At 52.2% G+C, this 24,947-nt stretch overlaps 1 protein-coding gene across 2 annotated transcripts in view; it reads left to right on the forward strand.

Annotated features, from left to right (window-relative positions):
* PDGFRB (platelet derived growth factor receptor beta) overlaps positions 1-23,680 on the forward strand; it is a 60,247-nt gene extending 36,567 nt beyond the window's left edge. For both annotated transcript variants that reach the window (XM_030571726.1, XM_030571727.1), the window contains 17 exons: positions 352-544; positions 830-945; positions 2,157-2,283; positions 3,187-3,398; positions 4,749-4,846; positions 5,650-5,782; positions 7,004-7,108; positions 7,633-7,743; positions 8,728-8,881; positions 12,143-12,309; positions 12,564-12,682; positions 13,730-13,852; positions 17,785-17,896; positions 18,231-18,330; positions 18,448-18,553; positions 20,397-20,635; positions 21,230-23,680. In XM_030571726.1, coding sequence (XP_030427586.1) covers positions 352-544; positions 830-945; positions 2,157-2,283; positions 3,187-3,398; positions 4,749-4,846; positions 5,650-5,782; positions 7,004-7,108; positions 7,633-7,743; positions 8,728-8,881; positions 12,143-12,309; positions 12,564-12,682; positions 13,730-13,852; positions 17,785-17,896; positions 18,231-18,330; positions 18,448-18,553; positions 20,397-20,635; positions 21,230-21,383 — 2,369 coding nt within the window. In that variant the 3' untranslated portion in view covers positions 21,384-23,680. The remainder of the gene's footprint in view (positions 1-351; positions 545-829; positions 946-2,156; positions 2,284-3,186; positions 3,399-4,748; positions 4,847-5,649; positions 5,783-7,003; positions 7,109-7,632; positions 7,744-8,727; positions 8,882-12,142; positions 12,310-12,563; positions 12,683-13,729; positions 13,853-17,784; positions 17,897-18,230; positions 18,331-18,447; positions 18,554-20,396; positions 20,636-21,229) is intronic.
* Positions 23,681-24,947: the final 1,267 nt, after the last annotated feature.

Below are 24,947 nucleotides of genomic sequence, written 5' to 3' on the forward strand. Positions count from 1 at the left end.
AGCCCCTCATCCCTGGCCCCACCCCAGAGCCCGCACCCCCAGCCCTCACCCCCTCCCTCACCCCAGCCCCCTGAGCCAGCACAGTGAAAATGAGTGAGTGAGGGTGGGGAGAGTGAGCGACAGGGGGAGGGGTGGCCTCAAAGGAGGGCTGGGGCATGGGCGGGGCCTCAGAGGTTGGGTGGGATGGGGACAGGGCAAGAGTGTTCGGTTTTGTGTGAGTAGAAAGTTGGCAACCCCACTCTCTCCCACCCTTCTCTCTGTCTCCCCTCAGCCTCCCTGCTCCCTCTCCTTTCCTGGGAGCAGGCCCTGGAATGGGGGTGCTGACCCTGCCCCTCTCTGAACCCTCTGCAGAGCGTGGCTTTGTGAGGTTCCACACTGGTCTGAACAATGTTGAGTTTGCCGAGGTGCACAAGAGTCGCACCATCCAGGTGCAGATCGAGGCCTATCCACAGCCAACCATCCTGTGGCTGAAGGACAACGAGACCCTGAGGGTGGGGAACAGCAGTGAATTCGCCATCGCCAGCAAGAATCTGTCGGAAAACAGGTGAGGCGGTCCCTGTGAGTGGGACACAGCTCCCCCTAAAGCCCCGTGATACAACTGCTCCCATCCTGAGTGGAGCAGGGGGACCGGAATTCTCGGTGCCCAGCCAGAACTAGCCATCTATGTGGTGGAGGATCCTCCACATTGATCCTGACTCGACCGTTTGCTGTGCGATTTCTGTGCAAACTTCAGGGTTTGGCTGGATGGGAGCAACTCACCCCAGCATGCCCCTTGGGCAGCAGGGACTGTCTTCCCATCTTCACTACTCTGGGATCCTTTTCCCTCCAGGTACCAAACCACTCTGACCCTGGTGCGAGTGAAGCAGAAAGAAGGGGGATTCTACACCGTCCGGGCATCCCATGAGGATGACACGCAGGAGATGTCCTTCTACCTGCAAATTAACGGTGAGTAGGCAGCACCACCGGCCTTTGAAACACACTGGGTTAGAGAGGGTCCTAGCAGCTCCCTCCACAGTTCACAGCAGGACACAAAGACCCGGCTGCTTTGACAGTAGCCTCTTTGGGTCATTTGTGTCAGGACAACAGGCGGAAGCAGACAACGCCCTCACTCTAAATGTCTCAGATGGATTTGCCGCAGGAAGCAGAACTAGGCTCCGCATTAGCCAGGGAACAGGATTGGCTCTGTTGCCAATTGAAACTAAGCAATACTATCACCATATGTGCACAACAATCAAAGGCAGGTGAATGCTTCACATTTGGTTCATCAGGTGGCAGTATATACTGTCTGTGTATGTTCCTGCCTAAAAACGGCCAAAAAATGCCAGTTGTTTTTTGCTGGAAATTTTGTGGGAGAAAAGTTATGGAGGTTTGGGGTTTGTTTTTTAATTTTCCAGGATTTTTTTATTTGTGTCTCTATAAAAAACACCAGAACCCCAAAAGATTTGTAGTTTTCAAAAACCCATTTCCAGTCAAATTTTCCAGTTTTCAAAACTCCCGCAAAGTGTTTTAGCAAAACATATTTTCATTTTGCTCAAAAAGCCTTTTTTCAAAAAAAGATGTTGCTGGAAACCTGTTGACCCTCCTTAGGCATTCACAGTGCGGCGTGACTTGGGGGCTCGTCGTGAAGTGGGTGTTGGTCTAGCAGATACAGCAGAGTGGAGTTGACCCCACTTACACTGGGTCTAAATTTGCCCCTGAAATCTCAGCCCATCTGAGGTGTTGAAGATTTCCCTGCCAGTCCCCCACCAGCTAACAGGGCAGTCTGGGAGGGAAACCTACTGCCCACACCGCCCCGGCTCAACCTCTGCCTCCAGCAGGAATTCAAGGGAGGGGAAACCCTCATTCTCCATTCCAGCAGCTGGGGGCCCTAAAATTGTATAGCTGTTGCTGAAGGCACTGTTGCTGTGTACATGACCACCAGCCCAGGCCCCTCCTGGGCCCTCTGCAGGGTGGCTACTTACTTCATTCATGTTCTCTAGCATGGATGGGTTCCTGCCCCCAGGCAGTCTCTCTCCAAACACACAGTGGGATCTCACATGGCTCCAATAGGGGGGCTTTCCTCCTGCCAGTGAGATCAGCTGTCACCCACGTTTCATGACGGTTGCTCCCCTCCCGCCGGCAAAGCAAATGGCTGACTCTCTCTTCTTCCTTCCCAGTGCCCGCCAACGTGTTGTTGCTGAAGGAGAACAGCAATGCCAGCAGTGGGGAGCAGACGGTCACGTGCTTCACTGAAGGGATGCCCCAGCCGGAGCTCATGTGGTTCACCTGCAGCGACATCAAAGGGTGAGGGGGCCTGGCGACCCGGCGCAGGAATGGAAAAGTGTATAAAGCACCTCTTGCTGGGCGAGGATGGGACTGACAGTTGGGGGTGTCCTCTCACCCAAAGCTCCTGGACTAGGCCCTGTAGCACTTCCTGCTGTGAGAAACTGGGAACTGGGCATCTCTGGGCATTTCTTGCCCCGTGCTCAGACCTCCTACCCTCGCTTACTGTGTCTCCTGTTGGGAAAAATTGGGACTGAATTTACTGAGTAATTGATGCACTTGTGTGTCTAGTTAGTGCTCCATAATCTCAGCCCTGAAGGGGTTTAGATCTCTGCCAGTGGGGTAAAGGAGACGGATCTTGGGTTTTTCACCTCAGTTATTATTTGAATTACCTAGTGCCTAGCAGTGCCAGCCACAGATGGGAAACCCAGTGCATTAGGGCTACAGACACAGAACAAAAATACAGCCCCTGCCCAAGAGAGCTTTCAGTCTACGTGAAAGACAAGAAACAACAGGTGAATATGGACAGAGACGGGAAGCTGTTGGCCAACGTGGTAGGCAGTAGGCGCAGCACATGTGAATCAGATCCTTTAGGGGCTGACCTTTGGCCTATTTCCGCAGACTGGCACAGCTTGTCCACACCGGTCCTGAATTTCCCAGTTTTGTTTTCTTTGAGTCCCCCTCAGCTAATCAGTGATGATGCAAGAGACCAAGCAAAGGGATCTGTGCTGGCAGTTCTAGTAGAGACAAAGCAACAGGGAAGTCAGCGGGGCAGGGAAGCTCACTGGAGGAAGAGCTGTTATCCCATCATTTGCAGGGCACAGGGAGGGTCAAGAAGAGCTGAGATATAACAGCTATAATACAGCATCCTGCAGCATCATGCAGCCAGGATTGTCTCCCATGTGTGGCTTTTTCAACTGGAAGGTGCGGCACCAAGGAGCAGCCCACCAGGGTCCTGGAGAACAGCTCAGAGGAGATCAACCTGAAGACCAGCTCCATGTACCATGAGACTCTGAAGGTTTACAGAGTGAACAGCATGCTGCAGCTCCGCAGGGTGGACGAACCGCTGCTTATCAGATGCTCTGTGCAGAACCTCCTGGGCAATAACTTTCAGGACATCACCCTGGTCCCACATGGTGAGTTGGCTGGCACCCGCTCTGTCCCACGTGTGCAGGTCTGTGTGCCATGGGGTCGAAGCTTAGCCCAGGCCAGGGGACTATGCTGCCCCTAGTGTCTGCAGCCTGCACCTTTAGCTCAAGCAGAAGAGGCTTCTTTATGGAGCAGCGTAGCTGGAGGCCTTGGTGCCCATTGGATGTGACCAACAGTCTGTGCTACCTGCATGAGGCAACTTCAGTGTCTGGTATGTGCATGCTTTGCCTATGTGGATAAAATATCCCTGTTCCTCCCCTCCCTCTCCCGGCTTTTCTTCCTGCAGGGCTCCTGCCTCCTGCTTTGGAGTCTGTGTCCGAAGGATAAAGTTTACGTATCCCTTTCTTTGCACAATCCAGTTGTAATGTCCTCTGTCCTGACACCGAGCAGTAACATTAGTGTAGAAACCAGGAGGGGGTGGATGTGCCAGAGCCAGACCCCATGGAATCAGTGCGAAGGGAGAGCAGGGTGTTTGCACAAACAGATAGCAAGCGGGCATCACCCTTAGTGTATTTCACCAGCATTCATGTTAGCAGCTTGTTATCCAGGTTGCAGGCATTATGGGGAGCCACATACACACATTTATAGGCTGTAAGAGGGCTGAGACCAGGCCACTGAAAAAGAACCTATGCTCTAGGCGAACAGGTCAGCCGGGCCAGCTCCCACCAAGGGCGAGACTGCTGCCTCCTATTACCCATGGCTCCGTACACACCCATGGCTCCATACAAATCTCCTCCAAAAGCCTCTGGGCCCTGGGGAGCTCTCCTGCAGCAAAGGGGCTGGAGCATCACCACTAATTCCTTCCCACCACACCCTGATGGAGAGGCGCCCCCCTACCCATGTGTTTGTGCCTCTTTCCAGGACCCCTTCAGGAGGTTAGTTCTAGGGACAGGGAATAATCGTCCAGAGTTACCCTGAGTCCAGCAGAGAAGGGAGAGGGTCTTCTCTGGGCATCCCAGGTGAGCCCTCAGCAGGGTCATCCCTGGCTGCTCTGGATCAGTGAACACTTCTCATGGGAATAAGGGCTGGGTAAAGCCAGCCAAGGGACACCACAAATGCCTGGCTAAGGATCACTTTCTGTCTGTTTCCAAGGGATGGTCCAAAAGAACCAAGATGTGCCCCAGGCCCAGCACTGGCTGCCGGGGGGTGAAGTCATCCGGGAAGGTTTGGAGAGGAAGGGGGGAGCAGGACTTATGGGACAAGATAGGGCGAGGTCTCAGAGTGGGGCATTTCAGATGAGGCGCTCTTGGCTAGTTTCTCCGAGTGGCTGCCCTGAGCTCCCCAGGCCACGTGGGGCTGGAGGCATCTGATTGTTTTCCATGTGGTTCTTGTTGTAGGCTTGCCCTTTAAGGTGATCATCATCTCAGCCATCCTGGCCTTGGTGGTGGTGCTTGCTTTCATCTTCCTGGTGATCCTCGTCGTCCTGTGGCTGAAGGTCAGGGCGAGCACCATCTCCCTCTTTGGGAGGTCTCCTCCCTTTGATTACATGCACTGAGAGGGCCTGGCCGGGCTGTGATGGGCAGCTGGCGAATAGATCCCTCTTCTAACTCCTTGGTGCAGGGCTGGAACCCACCAGGCACAGACACCAACTCTGTGGGTGCTCCAGGGCTGGCACCCATGGAAAAAAATTAGTGGGTGCTTAGCACCCACAGGCAGCCAGCTCCCTCCTCACCCCAGTGCCTCCCATCCGCTGGCAGCCCTGCCGATCAACTCCTCACCCTCTTTCCCAGTGCCTCCTGTTCGCAGGGATCAGTGTGCAGGAGGCGTTGGGGGGGAGGAGGGAGGAGCAGGGATGGTTGGGGGTGGGGGCGGAACTAGGCGGGAAGAGGCGGGGCAGGGATGGGTGCTTGGGAGAAGGGGTGGGGTGGGGGCAGCATCTGAGTGGGAAAAGGTGAGGTAGAGGTGGGGGGAGTTTGGGGGAAGGAGTCAGGCGAGGGCGGGGCCTGAGGCAGAGAGCAGGGGTTCAGCACTCCCAGGGCCTGGAGGAAGCTGGCATGTGTGCCACCGGGCTTGGGCAGCCACCGTGAGCTCTCTGGTGTGACGGGCAGCAGCAGACCTTCCCTCTGGCCATAACGTGCGAGGAGTGTCCGTGCGAGAGCAACTGTGACTGCACAGCTGGGACGTCTCCCTGCAGAGGCTGCGGGAGGCAAAGGGTGCAGGGTCACTGTCTGCAGGGGACACCTCCCAGCACAGCCCCTTTCTCAGCTCCCTCTTCTCCCCTCCCTTCCCCCTCTCCAGAAGCCTCGCTATGAAATCCGCTGGAAGGTGATTGAGTCGGTCAGCTCTGATGGACACGAGTACATCTATGTGGATCCGATGCAGCTCCCCTACGACTGCAGCTGGGAGCTCTCCAGGGACAAGCTAGTGCTAGGTACCGTGTGCTCAGCAGGAATCACTGTGGGATGCTCAGTGGAAGGGATGTAAAAGAATGGGGCACAAATCCATGACCCCACAGAGGGAGAGCAAGCCTCCAGTACCAGAGGGTGGGCCTGTGGCCAGGGCCAGCTGTGCAGGAGGCGTGCGACAGATGCGCTTTCATGGGATGTGTGTCACCAATCCACCGACGCTCTTAGCACTGAGAGATGGGGCATGGGAAGCACATCCAGATCGCTCCCAGAGCCTGTGTTCCTTAGAGCATTTAGGGGAATTCACGGGGCTACTGCCTGCTTTGGGGTGGGAAAGTGAGGCACATTCAGCAGGGCTGTCAGGTCCGGTGGCCCTGCCTCTAGGCCATGCTTCTCTCTCCGCTCCACCTGGACCAGGGGCACTGCTGTGCAGATCAGAGACAGGAATTCAGCTCATCACTGCAGGCCTAGCCTCTCGGGCAGCATCAGGGTGATGTTGGCTGTGCTCCCGGCACCGGAGGCAGCCCCAGAGGAGGGGAGCACACTAGCACGTATGGGACCCTCCATGAACCCACGTTCAGCATTGAAGAACCGCCTCCATTGTGGGAATAACAATGTGAGCATTCCCCATTGTCCTACAGCCCTTTACCTGAGGAGCTCGAAACCCTTCACAACCGCTTGTGGGACTGGGAGAGCAGGACCGGGTCGGAGAGCAGGGGGCATATGGGTAGGGTAGAAACATCCAGGACTTTCCTTGGGCTCAGGAATTTTTGGTAGGCCTGGTGCTGACATGCATGGGGGAACAGAGAGTGGGGGACAGGACCCATTAGAAATCTCAGGGCTGATACATCCAGGCCCTGGTCAAAATGCTTGCTGAACTGTCAGAAGGAAACCAGGCAGAATAAAGCATCTCTGAGAACGAACCTCTGCGGGTATGGAATTGTCAAACAGTGCTACCCCTGGTGACCACATCTGGAATAGCTACAGTTCTGTTTGGGAAAGGAGCCGCAGGCTTTTCCTCTTTATTAACGTGCTTCCCAGCCAGGCGGAAATCAGCCTGGCACAGACATCATAACTCCCAGCTACCGCCACTCCCTGCTGCAATAGCTGTGGGTGTGCAGTGTTGCTGTCTTTCCAGTAAAGGGACTCACATTTTCTGAGCAGCTGCCTTGTGGGCCCCTCCTGTCTGGCCCTCTGAGGGTTGCCGTTGCAGCTGAAATCTGCATCTCCCTGGTGTTTTGCTGCAGGGCGCACTCTCGGATCCGGAGCCTTTGGCCGAGTGGTGGAGGCAACGGCCCATGGCCTGAGCCATTCGCAATCCACGATGCGAGTGGCCGTGAAAATGCTCAAATGTGAGTTTCCCACCATCTCTCCCCTTCGTTCACTGCCACTCTACCCCTCTTCTGTCATTCTCTTCCACTGTGTCCTTCCCTCCCGCCAGGAGACATTCCCTCCCCCTGCATAGACGCCAGCTGGGTCAGTCATTTGTGTCACCTCTCCCAGCCCTGCCCATGGGGGGACCAGGACGGTACTAGCTAAGGTCTGTTCACTCACAGGTGATTCTAGCAGGGTTCTGTGGCCACTGCCTGGCATGGACAGGGATTTATTTCAAAGCACCACTGTCTTTCTTGCCTTCTCTCCAAAAGGCAAAGGTCTAGGTAAGCAGGAATCAGAAGGAGTTGCTTATGTCAGTATCAGGGCCTGGCTAAGCACTCAGGAGCTCCTGGCTCCCAGCCTTGTTCTCCAAGCACTTCTCCTTCCACTGACCCACTGCTGTGTATGTTACACCAGTTCTTTGGGGGCCGTGCATATGTCAGGGTCGTGCTCTCACACCTCAGCATTCTTATTTCATCTTACTGATGCATCCGTTTAACAGCTACCGCAAGGAGCAGCGAGAAGCAGGCCCTGATGTCTGAGCTGAAGATCATGAGCCACCTGGGGCCTCACCTAAACATTGTCAACTTGCTTGGAGCCTGCACCAAAGGAGGTACCTGTTCCCTCCCCTGCCCCTCCCCTGGACATGATCCCCCTTCATCACAGCTGGTGCCTGTCCCCTCCCACTACTGCCCCAAACATTAACATCCTGCTTAGAGGCCACCACCCTTAGAATGGTCATCAGGCTGAGCTTAGGTGGCCCATCTGTGCACATGGGCCTGCTGCATGAACGGGAGAAAACTCTGCATGAGTTGCAAGACTTCACTCCTCTCTGCTGTGTGTCCATCCCCCTCCAGCAGCAGGCATAAGAAAATGATCTCCATCCAATTTCCTTCCAGCAGCATGACCCACGAGAGGGGCTGATGCTTTGTGGAGAGCCCAGGTAGCCAACGGTGCTCCAGACTTGAAGGCCAGTGGTCCTGCCTGCTCTCCATTCATCTGAGTGTCCCAAATCACCAGAAAAGCAGTGAGCCTCCCTCCCTGGGGCTCCCTGAGCCCCCTTACAAGCGGTTGTGAGACCGTGCAGTGACCTCTTTGCAAAGGGGTTGGCAGTAAAGCTGGTCAGGAATTTCACTGGAAAATGCCAATTTGTCAAACTGAACCTGTTCTCAGGAAGAAGTCAGTTTGGACAAATTTTTCAACTAAAAAGAAAATGCTGAAAAGAAAAGTGTAGAAATTGTCGACATTTTCACAATGAAAGATGCCAATTTTCTGTTTCAAAGTGACTTCTTGTTTTGAAATTTAAGGTAAGCATAGTCAAAAAATTGTTTGTCAATAAAAAATGGTCAAAACGGAAATGTTTCAGCTGACCCAGAACCAAACATCTGAGGGGTTTTTCAGTTCATGACAGTTTTCAAGATTTCAACTTTTCATCTTAATTCAGGACAGGAAAATTTTTCTTATTTTGAAAATTTTCACAAGACAGGAAACGCATTTCCCACCCAGCTATGGTTAGTAATAAAAGGACAGTCCTGGCCTTGAGCCAGCAAAGCTGCCCCAAGCCCACACCTGACTCGAGCGTTCTCCTTTCCTGCAGGCCCCATCTATATCATAACAGAGTACTGCCGCTATGGAGACCTCGTGGACTATCTGCTCCGGAACAAGCACACCTTCCTCCAGTACTACACTGAGAAAGCAAGGCGAGAGATGGAGGTGTATGGGAATGCCTCCGAAGAGGACAAGGTGTACAGGTGCCTTTTTTAAGAAATAGCCTTCTCAGGAGCAGCAGAACGTCTATAAAGTAGGGGAGGCCAATGGCGATCAAGACTATGGCCCCACCCCCATGCCTCCCCTTCTCCCTGAGGCCCCGCCCCTATTCCACCCCTTCCCCCAAGGCCCCGCCCCTTCTCCCTGAGCCCCCATCCTTGCACTTTGACTTCCCTGAAGGCCCCACCTTTGCACCGCCCCTTCCCCCCAAGACCCACCCCCTGCTCACTTCTCTCTAGCCCCTCCCATGTCGCTCAGCCTTACCAGTAGACTGTGGGAGGACGATCCCCTCCCACTTTTAAAAGTGGGGGGGCCACGGCCCACCCAGTTCTGGCGCCCCTGCCTTCTATTTCCTTTATGAATGCAGCCATCCCAGCCAGCCACAGCAGGGTCCTGTCCTTTTGGGGCACTAAACCCTAAAGATCATGTTCTCTTGTTCACACTGGGGAAGACTAGTGACTTACGGATAGGCTAACCTATGGAGCAGATCTGCATTACACTGATTTCAATGGAAGTTAGGAACCTAAATACCTTTGCGGATCTGGGTCCCGCTCTGGAATTTTTCCTCTTAATTCTTCATTTGCAGAACAGGCCCTGTTGCGCTCAGTTCCAAAGTGGGCAAATTTAGCGCAGCTTTGTGACAGCGTTTCTTCCCCGGCTGACAAAGAGGAAAATATTCCTGTTACTGTCCGGCTGCTGTAAGAGGCGTGGGAATCTCTGTGTGGATTGACTGAGAGGCATTGCAGATGGATGTTACAAAGCAGGGTTTTGTCCCAGCACACAGAAACAATAGTGAAATGAGACAGGCAGTCAGTACATTGATGGAAGCTCTTGCAGTTTCCATTTCAAGTCAGATGAGACAATAATAAATGTTGAACAAAAGAATGTTAATCTGGGCTCAGTCTTCAAATTAAGGCCTTGAAAATGCTAACTGCAATTTTGTGCATGCAGCAGTTTTTCACGGGGGAATTTTGGCAGGTGCAAAACCTTGGATTTCTGCATGCCAGTTGCATTTGTGCACTCTAAATGGATTAGGGTTGCCAGGTGTCCAGTTTTCAACTGGAATGCCCGATCGAAAAGGGACCCTGGCGGCTCTGGTCAGCACCATTTACCAGGTGGTTAAAAGTCCGTTTGGCAGCGCAGCAGCTGCCTGCCTGCCCTAGCTGTGCACGGCTCCTGGAAGCTCCCGGAAGCAGACGCCAGGTCCCTGCGGCCCCTAGGCGCTGGGGTGGCCAGGGCCTGGGAAGCTCTGCACGCTGCCCCTGCCCCGAGTGCCCGCTCCGCAGCTCCCATTGGCTGAGAACTGCAACTAATAGGAGCTGTGGAGGCGGTGCCTGCAGAGCCTCCCTGGCCATTCATCTGTCTAGGGGCCACAGGGACCTGGGAGCCGCTTCCTAGGAGCCACGGTAAGTGCCGCCAGGACCCCGCACCCCCTCCTGCACCCCAAACCCCTCATCCTCAGCCCCATCCCAGAACCCACCCCTCAAGGCGGAGCCCAGACCCCCAGAAAACCCCAGTCCCCTCCTGTACCCCAAACCCCTGGCCCCACCCCAGAGCCTGCAGCCCCAGCTGGAGTCCTCACCCCCCCACACACACCCCAACCCCTGCCCCAGCCTGGAACCCTCTCCCATACCCTGAACCCCTCATTTCTGGCCCCACCCAGAGCCTATACCCCCTGCACCCCAACCCCCTGCCCAGAGGCCTCTCCTGCACCCCAAAACCCTCAGTCCCAGCCCCACCCCAGAGCTGCACCTCCAGCCAGAGCCGTCACCCCCCTCCCACACCCCAACCCTCTGCCCCAGCCCTGTGAAAGTGAGTGAGGGTAGGGGAGAACGAATGATGGCGGGAGGGGGAAGGGAACAAGCAGGGGCGGAGCCTCGGAGAAAGGAGCCTGGGAAAGGGACAGGGCTGGGGTGCTGTGTTTTGTGCAATTAGAAAGTTAGCAACCCTACAACTGATAGTTACTATTTAGGCAGTTAGGCCCAAAAGGAGACCTCAAGTTTTGTGTACAGGGTTACCATAGCAGCACAGGCAAATGGGTAATTAGATATGACACTGTGATGGGGTCTGTCAGGCCTTCTCTGCTGCCTGCTAGAGGCTTTGGGTCCTGGCAGCCTGGCCCAGATCTTCCAAGTCTCTGGACTCTTTTGCTTAAGGAAAACCTGCTCAGGGCCAGACTGCCAATGAGACTTAGTCCTCCCGAGGCCTAGAAGGGCCTTGAGGAGACACTGACCAATAGGGAGCCAGCAGGCCAGTTAAGAAGGCTTGCCTGTGGCTGAACTGGGCAGTGCTGAGTGAGAGAGGGACAGAAGAGAAAGTTCTTAGTCCCAGCCCAGAATGCTAGGGGTGGGGGGAGGCAGGACAGCTCAAGGGCTTGGCTTCTCCTTAAACACTATAACTAAGCAGTCATCTCTTGTGTTTACTAGTTTAAAGGCACAGAGCCAACCCTGAGTTTGGTTTAGCATTAAAAATTTAAAGACTGCGCTCACAGCAAGGGGTGTTTTGCTTCAGCCCAGCTGCCCGCCTACACACAGGCACACAAGAATAAGCAGGCAAATTTGCACATGCTTCTGCATATAGACCACAGGCCTCCCTCTAAGGACCCCGTTCGCCTGCACCAATGTGAGTTGCCTCCCCGTCTAAAAGCTCACAGGGGAAAAAATGCAGGCACCAAATTGCAGGTGTGCTTAGAGAGGCTGGGCTCAGGCCTTGTAGGAAATGTGGCCCAGTGGTTAACTAAAGAATGAGGATTTTAAAAACTCTATAGCGTGGCTCCTGCCACCTCTCCTGAGAGAAGAAGGCAGTTCAATCTGCAGAGTCATTCATTCCCAGTGCTTTCAAAGGTACCAGCGCTCCCCCTAGCCTCACCTGGGGTGGACCCCTCTCCTGTGGAGAGAGAAGGAAATTCAGAGTCAGATTTTTGCCCTTAGGCACGTGCGGATATGTGCATACAGTTGTGCACACCTCAGATATGCAACAGATTTCCAAGGTGCATGTGGAAAAGGGGTATTTGCTCACATGTGGCCATGCAAGTGCCAGTACCTGCTTCGTGCATCAGAATTTGCACCCACAACTCAGGCCTGAGCAATGATACGTGTGCCATTGTCCATGCCTTACGTTTGGAATTCTGATCCCCCGTAACCACAGTCCCTGAAATTAAGCCTCCCTTCTCTGAATCTGAAATCCACTCCAACCTTTCTCTTACACTATCTGTTCTGAATGGTTTCTTTTTTTCCCCATTCCAGCCTCACCTCCTTCTCTGTCGAAAGCGACGGGGGCTACATGGATATGAGCAAAGATGACTCCCTGGACTACGTTCCCATGTCTGATATGAAGGGAGAGATCAAGTATGCTGACATTGAGTCTTCCAACTACGGCACCCCCTACGAGCTGGACAGCTATTCCCCCTCAGGTAACGGGAGTCTCTAGAAGGGAGGAAGATGGTGTTCGTGACAGAATGACTGGTTTCCTTCCCTTTAGGAGCTGGTTGGGATGTGAGCTGATTCCCCCAGGGTCTGCTGAGCCAGAACAGTGCTGGCACAGTTTCTCCTACACTGAGGCTCTGTAGAGGCCTGAAAAACCCCAGACCAGCTTCTGTTCCCACCGACACAAGCCCCAGCTTTAATCTGTGTGGTAACAGCCGTTGTGCCTTTTTCCTCCCTCCAGCTCCCGAAAGGACGGACCGCATGACCCTGATAAACGAGTCCCCGCTCCTCAGCTACACAGACCTGGTTGGGTTTAGTTTCCAGGTGGCCAACGGGATGGAGTTCCTTGCATCCAAAAACGTACGTGTGCCGAGTCTCCAGGTGGGTTTGGCGGGAGTCGACTCTGAAAGGGAAGAAATCAAAGCTCCTTCTTGGTGTGTGACACGAAAGCCCTTTTGACCAGCCAAACCTTCAGTTGGGCTTCACCAGGAGCCGACTCTGCCTCTTTGACAATGCTGCCTCCCTCAGGAGAGAACAGGCCTTTGCATCAAATAGCCACTGACTGCCTTGACTTGCTGGCACTGTCCTGGGGCCTGTGTAGCCATACTACATGTTAAAGTAGGTCTGGCTCCAATCAGGCCAAGCACTGCCTTCCAAACCCCCAGCCTGCAGCCCCTGAGAGCCGCTTTCCGCATGGTCCTGGTGCCGTCTGGTTTCCTTTCCTCAGAGCCAGCCTAAGCATCCTCACCAGAGGCCAGTGCTGTGCCAATGAACAAACAGCCATGACTAGCACACTCACAGCCTAAAGGCTTCTGGAAACAGATGTGTCAGTGGGTATTAAAGCTGAACTGCCAATGAGGAGAGAGCTCCCGGGGCCTCCAAGGCTAATTCAACTGGCTGAGCTTAGGTCAATTGTCAGTGTAACCAAAGCTCTATTGTTTGTTAGGAAAAGTATATAGCTGGGGTGTGACAGCAATGGGGACAGCCCTAGAGAGAAGCCTAGAGTGACATTTCTGGTGCCCCCATGAGACAGGCGGGTCTCCCAGTCCCTTTCACATGCCTGGCCAGGCAGCTTGCATTAAATGAGATGCCAGGAATATCAACTGTCCGTGCTTCAGTAATGGATTGATACTGGAGGAACCCTTTTTCTTTGCTGGTGCCAGTGCAATGCTTGAGCAAATCCAGTGAACATGCTATGCCCAGGGTACATGAAGACATAATCCAGGCTGGCCTAACCCTGCTGCTCCTAGACTCCAACTGTCCATCTCTAGTCTGCATCATTGCTCGTTTCACTGATCACTAGGGGGGATTGCTCTGGTACCATGACAACCTTCGTGGCGCCTTCTGTTGCTGGGGTTCTGTGGCCCGGGTCCCCCATCTAATGGCACCCTGTCTTCTCCCCTACAGTGTGTGCACCGAGACCTGGCAGCAAGGAACGTCCTCATCTGCGAGGGGAAGCTGGTGAAGATCTGTGACTTTGGCCTGGCCAGAGATATCATGAGGGATTCCAACTACATCTCCAAAGGCAGCGTGAGTCAGGGACCCAGGTCCCCTCTCTTCCTGCCCCTTCCAGCAGCTACACACACACATCTTGTTCTACCAGGTGGGAATTCTCTTCCCAAGGATGGGGGCAGAACTCTTACCTGACTCTCTTGATCCTCTCTGCCTCCCCAAATAGTCCAAACAGTCTGTTATCCTGACAATAAATCGTAGAATCATAGAACTGGAAGGGACCTCAAGAGATCATCTAGTCCAGTCCCCAGCACTCGCCCAGCTCTGACAGGTGTTTGTTAAAAATCCCCAATGATGGAGATTGTACAACCTCCCTAGGCAATTTATTCCAGGGCTTAACCACTCTTACAGGAAGTCTTTCCTTGTGTCCAACCTAAACTGCCCTTGTTGCAATTTAAGCCCATTGTTTTTGTCCTATCCTCAGCGGTTAAGAAGAACAATTTTTCTCCCTCCTGCTTGTAACAATCTTGTAGGTACTTGAAAACTGTTATCATGTTCCCTCTCAGTCTCCTCTTCTCCAACTAAACAAACCCAATTTTTTCAATCTTCCCTCATAGGTCATGTTTTCTAGACCTTTAATCATATTTGTTGCTCTTCTCTGCACTTTCTCCTATTTGTCCACATCTTTCCTGAAATGTGGCACCCAGAACTGGACACAATACTCCAGCTGAGGCCTAATCAGACAGAGTAGAGTGGAAGAATTACTTCTCTTGTCTTGCTTACTCCTGCTAATACATCCCAGAATGAGGTTTGCTTTTTTTCAACAGCATTACACTGTTGATTCATATTTAGCTTGTGATCCACTATGGCCCTCAGATCCATTTCCGCATACTCCTACCTAGGCAGTCATTTCCCATTTTGTATGTGTGCAACTGATTGTTCCTTCCTAAGTGGAGTGCTTGGCATTTGTCCTTATTGAATTTCATCCTATTTACTTCAAACCATTTCTCCAGTTTGTCCAGATCATTTTGAATTTTAATCCTATCCTCCAAAGCACTTGCAAGCCTGCCCAGCTTGGTATTATCCACAAACTTTAAAAGTGTACTCCCTATGCCATTATCTAAATCACTGATTTAAGATATTGAACTTAACCAGACCCAGAATCAACACTCATTATGCCCTTCCAGCATGACTGTGACCCCCTGATAACTACTCTCTGGGAATGATTTTCCAACCAGTTATGCACCCATTATAGTAGCTCCATCTGGGTTGCATTTCCCTCGTTTGTTTATGAGAAGGTCATGCGAGACAGTATCAAAAGCCTTACTAACGTCAAGATATACCACATCTGCTGCTTCCTCCCCCATCCACAAGGCTTGTTACCCTGTCAAAGAAAGCTATCAGGTTGGTTTGACACAATTTGTTCTTGATAAATCTGTGCTGACTGTTATCACCTTATTATCTCCTAGGTGTTTGCAAGTTGATTGCTTAATTATCTGCTCCATTATCTTTCCGGGTACAGAAGCTGACTGGTCTGTAATTCCCCAGGTTGTCCTTATTATATATGGGCACTATATTTGCCCTTTTCCAGTCTTCTGGAATGTCTCCCGTCTTCCATGACTTTTCAAAGATAATTGCTTATGGCTCAGATATCTCCTCAGTCAGCTCCTTGAATATTCCCTTGCCTCTGAAATGGCAACAAGTGCTAAGGGTAATTAGTGCCATTTGCATCCCAGTTCCCAGCGTGCTTTGCCTTGCAGTGTTACATAGTGGTTAAACTAGATAGATGGGGAACTGTCCCCACCAGCCACAGAGGAGGGGGAGCTGTGGGTGCACTGGTCCCCCAAGTCAGGGAGAATAGGGGGAGATTTACCTCTGCCCCCCCTTTACCCCTCTTACTTTAACTCCAGCTTTACCTCTAATGGAACCACATGAATGTGCTTTCTAGGGTCCTATGCAGGAACTTAGAAAACAGCACTAGTAACCGCCCATGAATACAGCCCCTTTTGTTCTAGGACCCCAGAGCACGGGACCACCCCTCACCCTATCCCTATGCGGCTAGTCGCTCTGAACCATCCTTCAGATTGAGAGGCTGGAGCTTGGAGAGTCAAAGCTGCATCACCATGAGTCACTTGCAGAGCTGGGGATGGGATCCGGATCTTCCGACTCCCAGGCCCCTGCTCTAACCACTAGACCGCACAGAAAGAGGAAGCGCTTTTCTGCAGGCTCACATGTGAGTGCTTTCAAGGAAGGAGATTCGGGTCTTTCAAATCGAAAAGGGCCCTAGGTTCCAATGAGCATCCTCCAGGATGTTCTCTTTGTTTTAAATTCCAATAGGTGAGGCAGTGCTGGGGGAAGATGAATAATCCCTACCCCATCACATCAGCAGTTCTCAAGGAGCTTTACAAAGGAGGTCAGTGTTATTACCTCACTTTACAGATGGGGAAACTGAGGCACAGATAGGCGAAGGGACTTGCCCAGGGTCACTCAGCGGGTGAGTGGCAGAGCTGGAGCTAGAACCTAGGTCCTGAGTGCTAGTGCAGGGGTTGAGCCACCAGACCACACTGGAATCATGTCAGGGCTCCTCTGTTCCACTCTCCTTCTCTTGCTGAATCACTGCTAGCCAGGCAAAGCCGGGAGTGGAGAGCTCGGCAGGGGTAGGTGAGCTGCCCTCGTTGCTTGGAAGCCAGAAGCAGCCAGTGAAACACAGGAGCCTTGGCCACCCACTCAGTTCATGGGCAGGGGGCAAGGCCCCACCTTTTTTCCCTCCACAGCAGGGCTGGGGCTTTCCAATCCAGCTTTGCTGCTGCTGCTGCTGTTCCTGATAAAATAGGAAATGAAACTAGCCCCCTTCGCAATCCTTCCTGGGGATTATTTTTGATACCAGTTGCGCAAGGAAATCCACATCCAGTGCCTGCACGCAAGCTGATAGAGCCAGGCGAGTTTCAGCGCAGCACAAGCAGGGCCGGATTGGGCCAAAGACAGGAAACACAGAGAGAAGAGGAGTAGGATCTCTATCTTGGTCCTCTCTTCCTGGCTTCTTAGAAATCTCCAGTCAGGTCCTGTTCTGTCAGATCTAGTCATAGTAGGGTGACCAGACAGCAAGTGTGAAAAATCGGGACAGAGGATGGAGGGTAACAGGAGCTTATATAAGAAAAAGATCCAAAAATTGGGACTGTCCCTATAAAATCGGGACATCTGGTCACCCTAATTCATAGTGATGCACATTTGCCAGGTTTCAAACATCCAGCTTAGACTGGGATGGGTGGAAAGTCACCCTGTTCCTGCATTTCAATGGCCTGGGGTCAGCTGAGTCAGTAGACTCAGTCGAAGGCTGGGTGTCCATGTCACAAAAGCCTCCATTGCAGCAATCAGGCTTGTTGTCTGAGATGAGAATGGATGTAGAAACTGAGCTGGTGCCTGACTTGAGAAGGCAGCTTCTCCTGGTCAGAGCTGAGGTGCACCGGAGAGCGAACGTGAGGGACACTCGTGTTGCAGCTGCACAGGGGGACACTGGGGCCTTCTATCCCCGGGCTGTCATTTTGGCTCCTTTCAGCAGCTGCAGGTCTGTCTCAGAAAGCCAATAGCCATTTGGCCAGGCTGGTGTAGTGGCCCAGCAGGAGAACTCCTCCCTGGAAGGGAGGTGGCTTTGCAGGGCCAGAACCTCTCCATGATGGTGTGAGTGGGGGAGAGACCTCAGCAGGGGGACAGCAAGTGTCGGTGCTGAGTGGAACTGTGAAGGGGACTGCAGTTCTCCTTGTCCCATCTGACAAGGGTCAGTGTAACACCTGCTCTGGGAAACGGGACGCAAGGCCCTAAGGGAAACAGTTGATGCAAAGTGCTTGAGAGTTGCTCCAAGGGGCTCTCCTCAGCCTTTGTAAACTGGGCTCTCTGAAGAGTCAAGGAGAAGGTGTCCAACTTCCCTGCTTATTGGTGCAGAAGTGAGCTGTCCCCAGAGGCTTGGCTGACTCATGGGCCTAACCCATTCCTGCTCTCTCTCGTCCTCACAGACCTTCCTGCCTTTGAAATGGATGGCGCCTGAGAGCATCTTCAACAATCTCTACACAACCCTGAGTGATGTGTGGTCTTTTGGGATCCTCCTCTGGGAGATATTCACTCTGGGTAAGTTCCCTGAGAATCACCTTCCTTCAACAGAACACAACCTACCTTCCAGGACCACACAGGACCCACAGGACTTGTCCCTGAATCTCCCTCCAGTCCCACTGTGGGAGAAAGATACCCATCCCTGAGTCGCGTCCCACCCATGCCAGGAGTAGTCCTCTGTGACAGAGCCTTGTCCTATCACACACTGACTCACACAGGACTGGTAATGAAGGTGGGGTAGGAATGGTGAACAGACGAGAAGGAGGGTGGTGCTGGTGTCATAACGACAACACTGACAGTGTGGTGGAGCCTCCCCGTTACGTTGGTTTCTAGCTCTTCTTTCTCCTCCTAGGTGGGACTCCATACCCTGAACTACCCATGAATGAGCAGTTCTACAATGCCATCAAATGTGGCTATCGAATGTCTAAACCCACTCATGCTTCCAATGAGATGTAAGTGTTCACCGTGCACGTTTGCACTAGCCACATCTCCTCAAACTGGCTCCATTACCCTTTCCGCCATCTAACTCTTTGTGGTGTCCTTCTTCCCCCTGCCCCAAATATCTTCAGTTATGACATCATGCAGAAATGTTGGGAAGAGAAGTTTGAGATAAGACCTTCCTTCTCTCAGCTGGTGGTACTTATGGGGAACCTCCTGGCAGATGGATACAAGAAGGTATGTCCCAGGAATGCTATGTTGGGAATGTGGGGAGGATGCTACTATAGAGGAAGGAGGCTCCAGTGGTTAGCGTACTAGCCTAGGGCTTGGGAGACGGGTTCAAATCCCTGCTCTGCCAGGCTTCTTGTGTGACCTTGGGCAATGAGTCTCTCTGTGCCGCAGTTCCCCATCTATAAAATGGGAAGAATAGCACCGCCCTATTTCACAGGAGTGTTGTGAGGATAAATACATTAGATTATGAGGTGTTCTGATGCTATAGTAATGTGGGACATGTTAGTACCTTAGTTAGATATATCACAGGCATTTCCTCCTTTGTCTAAATTCAATGTAACCTATCCTTGAAATATACAGAGTCTGTATGAGAAATCAGCCCCATTTTACAGCCAAACATATTCGATACTTGATGATACATCTTTCAGATGAGCTGGAGAACTGAGGCTCTGACAAATTCTGATCTATAAGAGCCCCAGGTATTTTGGGGAGGGAAAGGGGTCTTAATCCCATTCTCCAGCATAGGCGTCGACTCCGTGGGTGCTCTGGGGCTGGAGCACCCACAGGGAAAAACCCACTGGCAGCCAAGCTCCCCTCGTCCCCTGAGCATGCCACATCCACGCTCCTCCCCCTATCTCCCAGCACTTCCCACCCGGCCACCACCAAACAGCTGTGAACATGGCTTGCTCAGGGGAGGATGTGGAGAAAAGGCAGGGTGGAGATTTGGGGAAGGAGTTGGAATGGGGGCAGCATTAGGGCGGGGACCTTGGGGAAGGGGTTGAAATGGGGGCAGGGCCCCATGGAAGGGGTGGAGCGGGGGTGGGGGGAGGGAGGTTGAGCACACAGAGAAAGAGGGGAAGTTGGCACCTGTGTTTTCCAGGGCATATGCCAACTCAAGCAATTACATTCTGGCGATATAAATCCCTCTTGCAGTTCAAACTGGACACAGCACTCTTCTTCACTTCCTGCCCTAAATGCTGTGTAGCGTTGCTGTGTGCAGTTAAACATTTGCCATTTCTCAGAGGTGGCTGGACTTTGGTGGCAAAGTGCTCCCTGTGTATAGTTTGTATGAGATTTGGTAAAGTGCTTCCGGCTCTTTCGGGGTCAGTGGTGATAATGAAATGTTAACAGTTTAATTCATAAGGCTTGAAATACATTTGCTGGTCAATTTAGAGAAAAAAATGAAAAGCGACACTGTTTCTAGCAATTTGCTGTAAAGATCAATTTGCCGTAGGAAAAAAACCAGCAGCCTTTTGTTAAGTGACATTTCCCAGCGTGGCTAGGCATATTGGTAATACCCAGAGTGGCCTGGATACACAAAAGGAGAGGGACAAGTGTCAGGTGTGAGCATTGTCTAGTTGTTGACGCCCAGGATTGGGGCTCAGGAGATCTGAGTTCTGTTCCTGGCTCTTCACCAGTGTTCTCGGGTCACTACATTCCACGTGCTTCCCCAATTGTCCAGCCATCCGCGGGCATGCCTCGGATTTTAGACACAGAAGGCTTGGTTCTCCTCTCACTCACACGGACATAGAGAACAATGGAGAACAGCAGGATTACCCTGATAGCTCAGATGGCTCACCCAGAAATGGAGCCACTCAGTGAATGCTTGGAAATCAGCCTCCTCTCTCCCAGGGCTGCCCTGAGGGCTTCGTTAACTCGTGTCTGGGAAGCACCGGGCGATCCTGCAGTGGAGGGCACTGTAGCTGTGCACCATGTGGTGCTTCCAGTGGGAACAGGGCCCAGACCCTGTAGTTTCTCTTTATATGCCTGAGGATGCCGGCTTGACCCCGGTTAGTGCAACCCCTTCTCACCCACCTCATTTCTTTTGTAACCTGCCCCGCGGGAGCAGAGGTACCAACAGGTCGAGGAAGAGTTCCTGAAGAGTGACCACCCCGCTGTTCTGCGCACAAGGCCCAGAATCCCCGGGGTCAGCAGCACCGGGCTCACCCACAGCTCCGGCACCGGAAGTGTCCTCTATACAGCCGTGCAGCAGGACGGGGGGGACAACGATTACATCATCCCCCTTCCTGACCCCAAGCCCGACGGAATCGACGACACCCCTCAGGAGGCTTCAGTCAGCCGGGCCAGGTAGCAAACACAGGCCCTTTCATGCTTCCCCCGAATCTGATCTCTGTCACCACTGACTGTCCTGAGACCTAAACAACAAATGCTTCACACAACAAAAGTGGAAGCAGGAGGGTGTGGTCAGGTAGAAAGGGGTCAGGGCTGTGGGAGGCGGAACAGGTAAAGCAGTTCCAGGATCAGCTCCCTTTGCTCTCAGGATCCTTAAATCTACCCACAGCCTGGTCTTTCCCTTCACAGCTGCCCAGTTCTATCTGCACTGCCAGCTGGCATTCAAGGTCCTCATGCCATGCTGGGCTGGGGGCCCAGGGAGAGGCTGGACAGCACGTTATGTATACGCAGCAGGTAGCGCTCCAGGTGTGCACAGCCCGTGGGGTGTTGATGGCTGCACTGTGTGCGTGTGATGGGGGTGAATTTAAGTTCCATTTTGTCAATCGTTCTGTGGGAGTTGGAGCCTGTCTAAGATGGAGGATGGCACTAGGCCATTGTGGGGCGTAGGTAGTAACTCCTAGTGCCACAAGAAAACCAGCATGTCTGATTGGGTCATCAGCGATTACAGACAGCACATTTATTTCTCTCCTTTCTCTCCTCCCCCTTTAGTTCTACTCTGAACGAAGTGAACACAGCGTCCACAATATCCTGTGACAGCCCCCTGGACCTACAGCAGGAAGGGGAACAGGAGGAACCTGACCCAAAGTCGGGCTGCCAGGAGCCAAGCCCAGGACACCACGACATGGAAGAGAGTTTTCTGTAGAAGGGGCAGGGCTGATGCTACCCCACACCCTACCAGTGAGACCATCTGGGGGGCAACCAGACTTGGTGGAGAACCTGGATGGGTGCTTCTTTATCCCACCCTCCGCTCCACCTCCCAGCACAACGTGGACCATAGAGGCACCTTTCCCCTCCCCCAGCCTCACTGCCACACTCCACCCCATTGATCAAGCTAATGAGACGAGGTGGGTTCTCCTCACAGACAAACCTCTTCTCCTCACAGTGAAGTCTGCAGTGCTCCCAGACCAAGGGGCAGGGCTCCAGTGGGTCTCCAGAGGAGATGCTGCCGTTCACTCCATTTGTTTGATATCCCAGCCTCTTTCCCGCACCCCGGTGCAACAGGTGGCTCTGAATTGCAGTGTCCATCTGGACCGAAGCTGCCTCTTTGATGTTCTGCGTACCTGCCATGCTGTGGTACAACTGCCGTTCGTGGCTGGGCTGGACAGACAGATTCCTTGCAGCTCCCTGGTGGGGTGTTGGGAAGCCGATAGACCAGGCCACAGTCACTAGAGAACAGGATCATACTGACTGGATTCTCTCTCAAGCACAACAGAGCTATTACAGCCACTGAGGAGAAACGAGCCATGGAGAATCCAGTCACGTTCTTCCCCTCTTGTCCTCTCCAGCCTTTCTGAGAGGAATGCGGCACCACAAGCACTGTGGTACAGGTATTAGCACCCTTTTCCTCCACCCCCAAGGAGGTGTCATAGGCTGACCCTCTTTCTGGGTTCCTAAGGGCCTGCCAGGAATCAGGGATGCTCTGATAATGACTCTGCTGTGGCAGCAGCAGCACATTCCAGCGTTATCTTCCTCTGTGTGGACTCTAAGCCTAGATAGTCTCCATATTGCTCATTTAAAGGGAACAAATAAGATCTCTTAATTCACTAGCCAGGGCCAGTATAGGAACAAAAATGGCTATTCATTAATCCCCTAGTGCCACGGAACCTATCTCACCTGCTGGGAAAGTCTCTCAGCCCAGCTGGCTCCCGAAACTTTGTTTTATCTTTGGAAAGCAGTGGTATGAAGTTGATGTTACTTTGTTCATACGAGTTCCCCTTTCCGTGCCGTCTGGGTCCCTCACATGAATTGCAGCCTTTTGCCCTAGGTGAGTAACCAGGCTGCATAAACACAAGCCCAGGCGGTCCAGGGACATCGAGAGAGAGAGAGAGAGAGAGGTTGTGAAGTCATCTAAGAGCTGTATAGGGTTTATGGTCCTGCCACTTACAGTCTTTTGGACTGTACAAATACATGGGGGGGAAGCCAACTTTTAAACAACAAGCAGCATTTGTGTTTGCCAGGAGTAGCCATTCTCATGCTGACAGGATCCATGGAGCATTGCAGGATGGTACATTTTTGGACCCAAGCAGAGGAGGAAGGATCAGGTTGTCGGATGGGAAGTGGGCCTACGACAGGGACTTTCTCTTAGAAAGTGGAATGCAAAATGGAAGTGCTGGAGACCCCTCATCTTGCATCAAACCCCTCCTCTACCCCATTGGCAGGGCTGTGACCTGTAGCATTCTGAGCTTCCACTCATTATTCGAAGAGTTAAACCAGGTGGAAAACAAAGAAACCATGAAAATCCCCCAAAACAGGAAGGTTATGACAATGTCTTCAGCTTGGAAACCAGCATTTTCTGCCTTTTGAATAGCATCAAATTGCTTAGCAGTCTTTTCCTCCGCACACGCAGCTCCTTCTAGCTCATCCACTTCCCTGTCCCTCTCACACACGTGGTGGCTGTGCTCTTATTAACAGAGATGATTGGAAATGTTCAAATTTTCAATGACCTTTTTTGTGGAGGTTTGTTGGCCAGTTTATAGAACCGTCTAAGACTGTCCACCGAAAAGCATTGACAATTTTGGTGTGTTTTCCAATCAGCTCTCATTAATGGTGACATATTTGTAAAGTTAAATCAAGAGGAACAGGTACCTGTGGCAGGGGGGTTATGTTTTTAATAAAATGTGAAAGCTAAATGTAGCACTGTTAGTGGTAGCCAGCCAAGTGCAACTGCAATACAGAAAACCATGGCCAGGGGCATTTCTCTATTTCCTACAAATATGGTCAGATTTCTCATATCCCATCCTCCTCAGGAATCATTCTGTGAATGGCAACTCTTTTCCTATACACGCATCCTCTTGATCGTAGTGCAAGATCCATGTTCAGTGGACATGACTCAAGAAATGCCCCAAACCACAGGGAAGCAACAAAACATAGATCCTGGGGGTTAGCCCACCTTTCCTCGGTTTCTTAGGTGCTCTGTAGGGCACAAGCCACCACAACTTCAGCCAGGGAAGTTGTGGAATCTCCATCGCTGGAGATATTTAAGAGTAGGTTAGATAAATGTCTATCGGGGATGGTCTAGACAGTATTTGGTCCTGCCATGAGGGCAGGGGACTGGACTCGATGACCTCTCGAGGTCCCTTCCAGTCCTAGAGTCTATGAGTCTATGAGATGAAGGGACACTCCTCTTATCAACCTCCCTGGAAGGGATACTGCTTTTATCAAATAGTGTCGTGCTTTTGTCCCAGATTTCTAAAACCTCTCAATCTGGGTGGATTTAATAGATCCCCTCTCTGGTCAGAGCCTTTATCCGCCAGGGCAGATTTCTCTTTTTATGGTTTCCCATGCTACTACTTGAAATAGAACCTGTGATTTAAAGAACCCATTAGCTCCCGCCCGCACACCAGCCCTAAGCAAAATTTAGCTGTACAAATCTGACCTTAGGGGAAGTCTGGTAAAGGTGTGCTGGTGCTGACCACTGTCTGGCTACTTCCAGCCCCTTGTGCGCTTGACATGAACAGTTGGATTTGCCTTCCGGTCCGCTGGGCTGGAAAACTTTTTGGTTTCACCTCCTGCTGCGAGCGTGCAGTGACTCGCTGCCTTGTGTCCGAGTGAGACACCCACTCGGATAAGGGCAGACAGCGCTGACCAGGTGAGCCTCCCCCAATCTGAGTCCAGCTGGGTAACCTCAGTAACACCATGAAGAGAAAACCCTTTTCAAAGAAAGGAGTCTGCTTGTTTGAATTCCCCACCAGCCAATGGATACAATGGTGGCAGCTCCATGGCCAAAGTACACCTACCCCCTTAGAGTTGCCAGAAGAAATTCTGTGGCCAAAACCTGCCAGGGGTTAAGGTTCACACCCTCTCTCTCTTTCTCTTTGCTTCTGAACTCCCCACCCGGATCCATCAGACTTCTGGGGACAACAAATGTTTTAACCCGTCTGTTGCCATCAATTTTGTAGCCATAATTTGTCCTGAAGGGAACTGATTCCTTTAGGGTTTTTATTTTATATTGTTACTATTTGTTTGTTTTTAGTGTTGGGGGATGGGTCCAGACTGAACCCCTTTTCCAAGGACCCCAAATGATGGTGTCTCCAAAACCCCAAAAGGGAACCCAGTGCTGCAGTTTGGGCCCATTGCCGGTATATTTTTTTAACTCCTATTTTAATCTGCAGTCATTACAAAGTTATCCGCTCCAATATATGCACTTTCCTCCTGCCAGTCACAATTTCTGTGCGTCCAGGGGTCTTGCTACACTACAGTGTCTCTC

The sequence above is a fragment of the Gopherus evgoodei genome, chromosome 8 (genome assembly GCF_007399415.2).
Source record: "Gopherus evgoodei ecotype Sinaloan lineage chromosome 8, rGopEvg1_v1.p, whole genome shotgun sequence".
NCBI lineage: Eukaryota > Metazoa > Chordata > Testudines > Testudinidae > Gopherus > Gopherus evgoodei.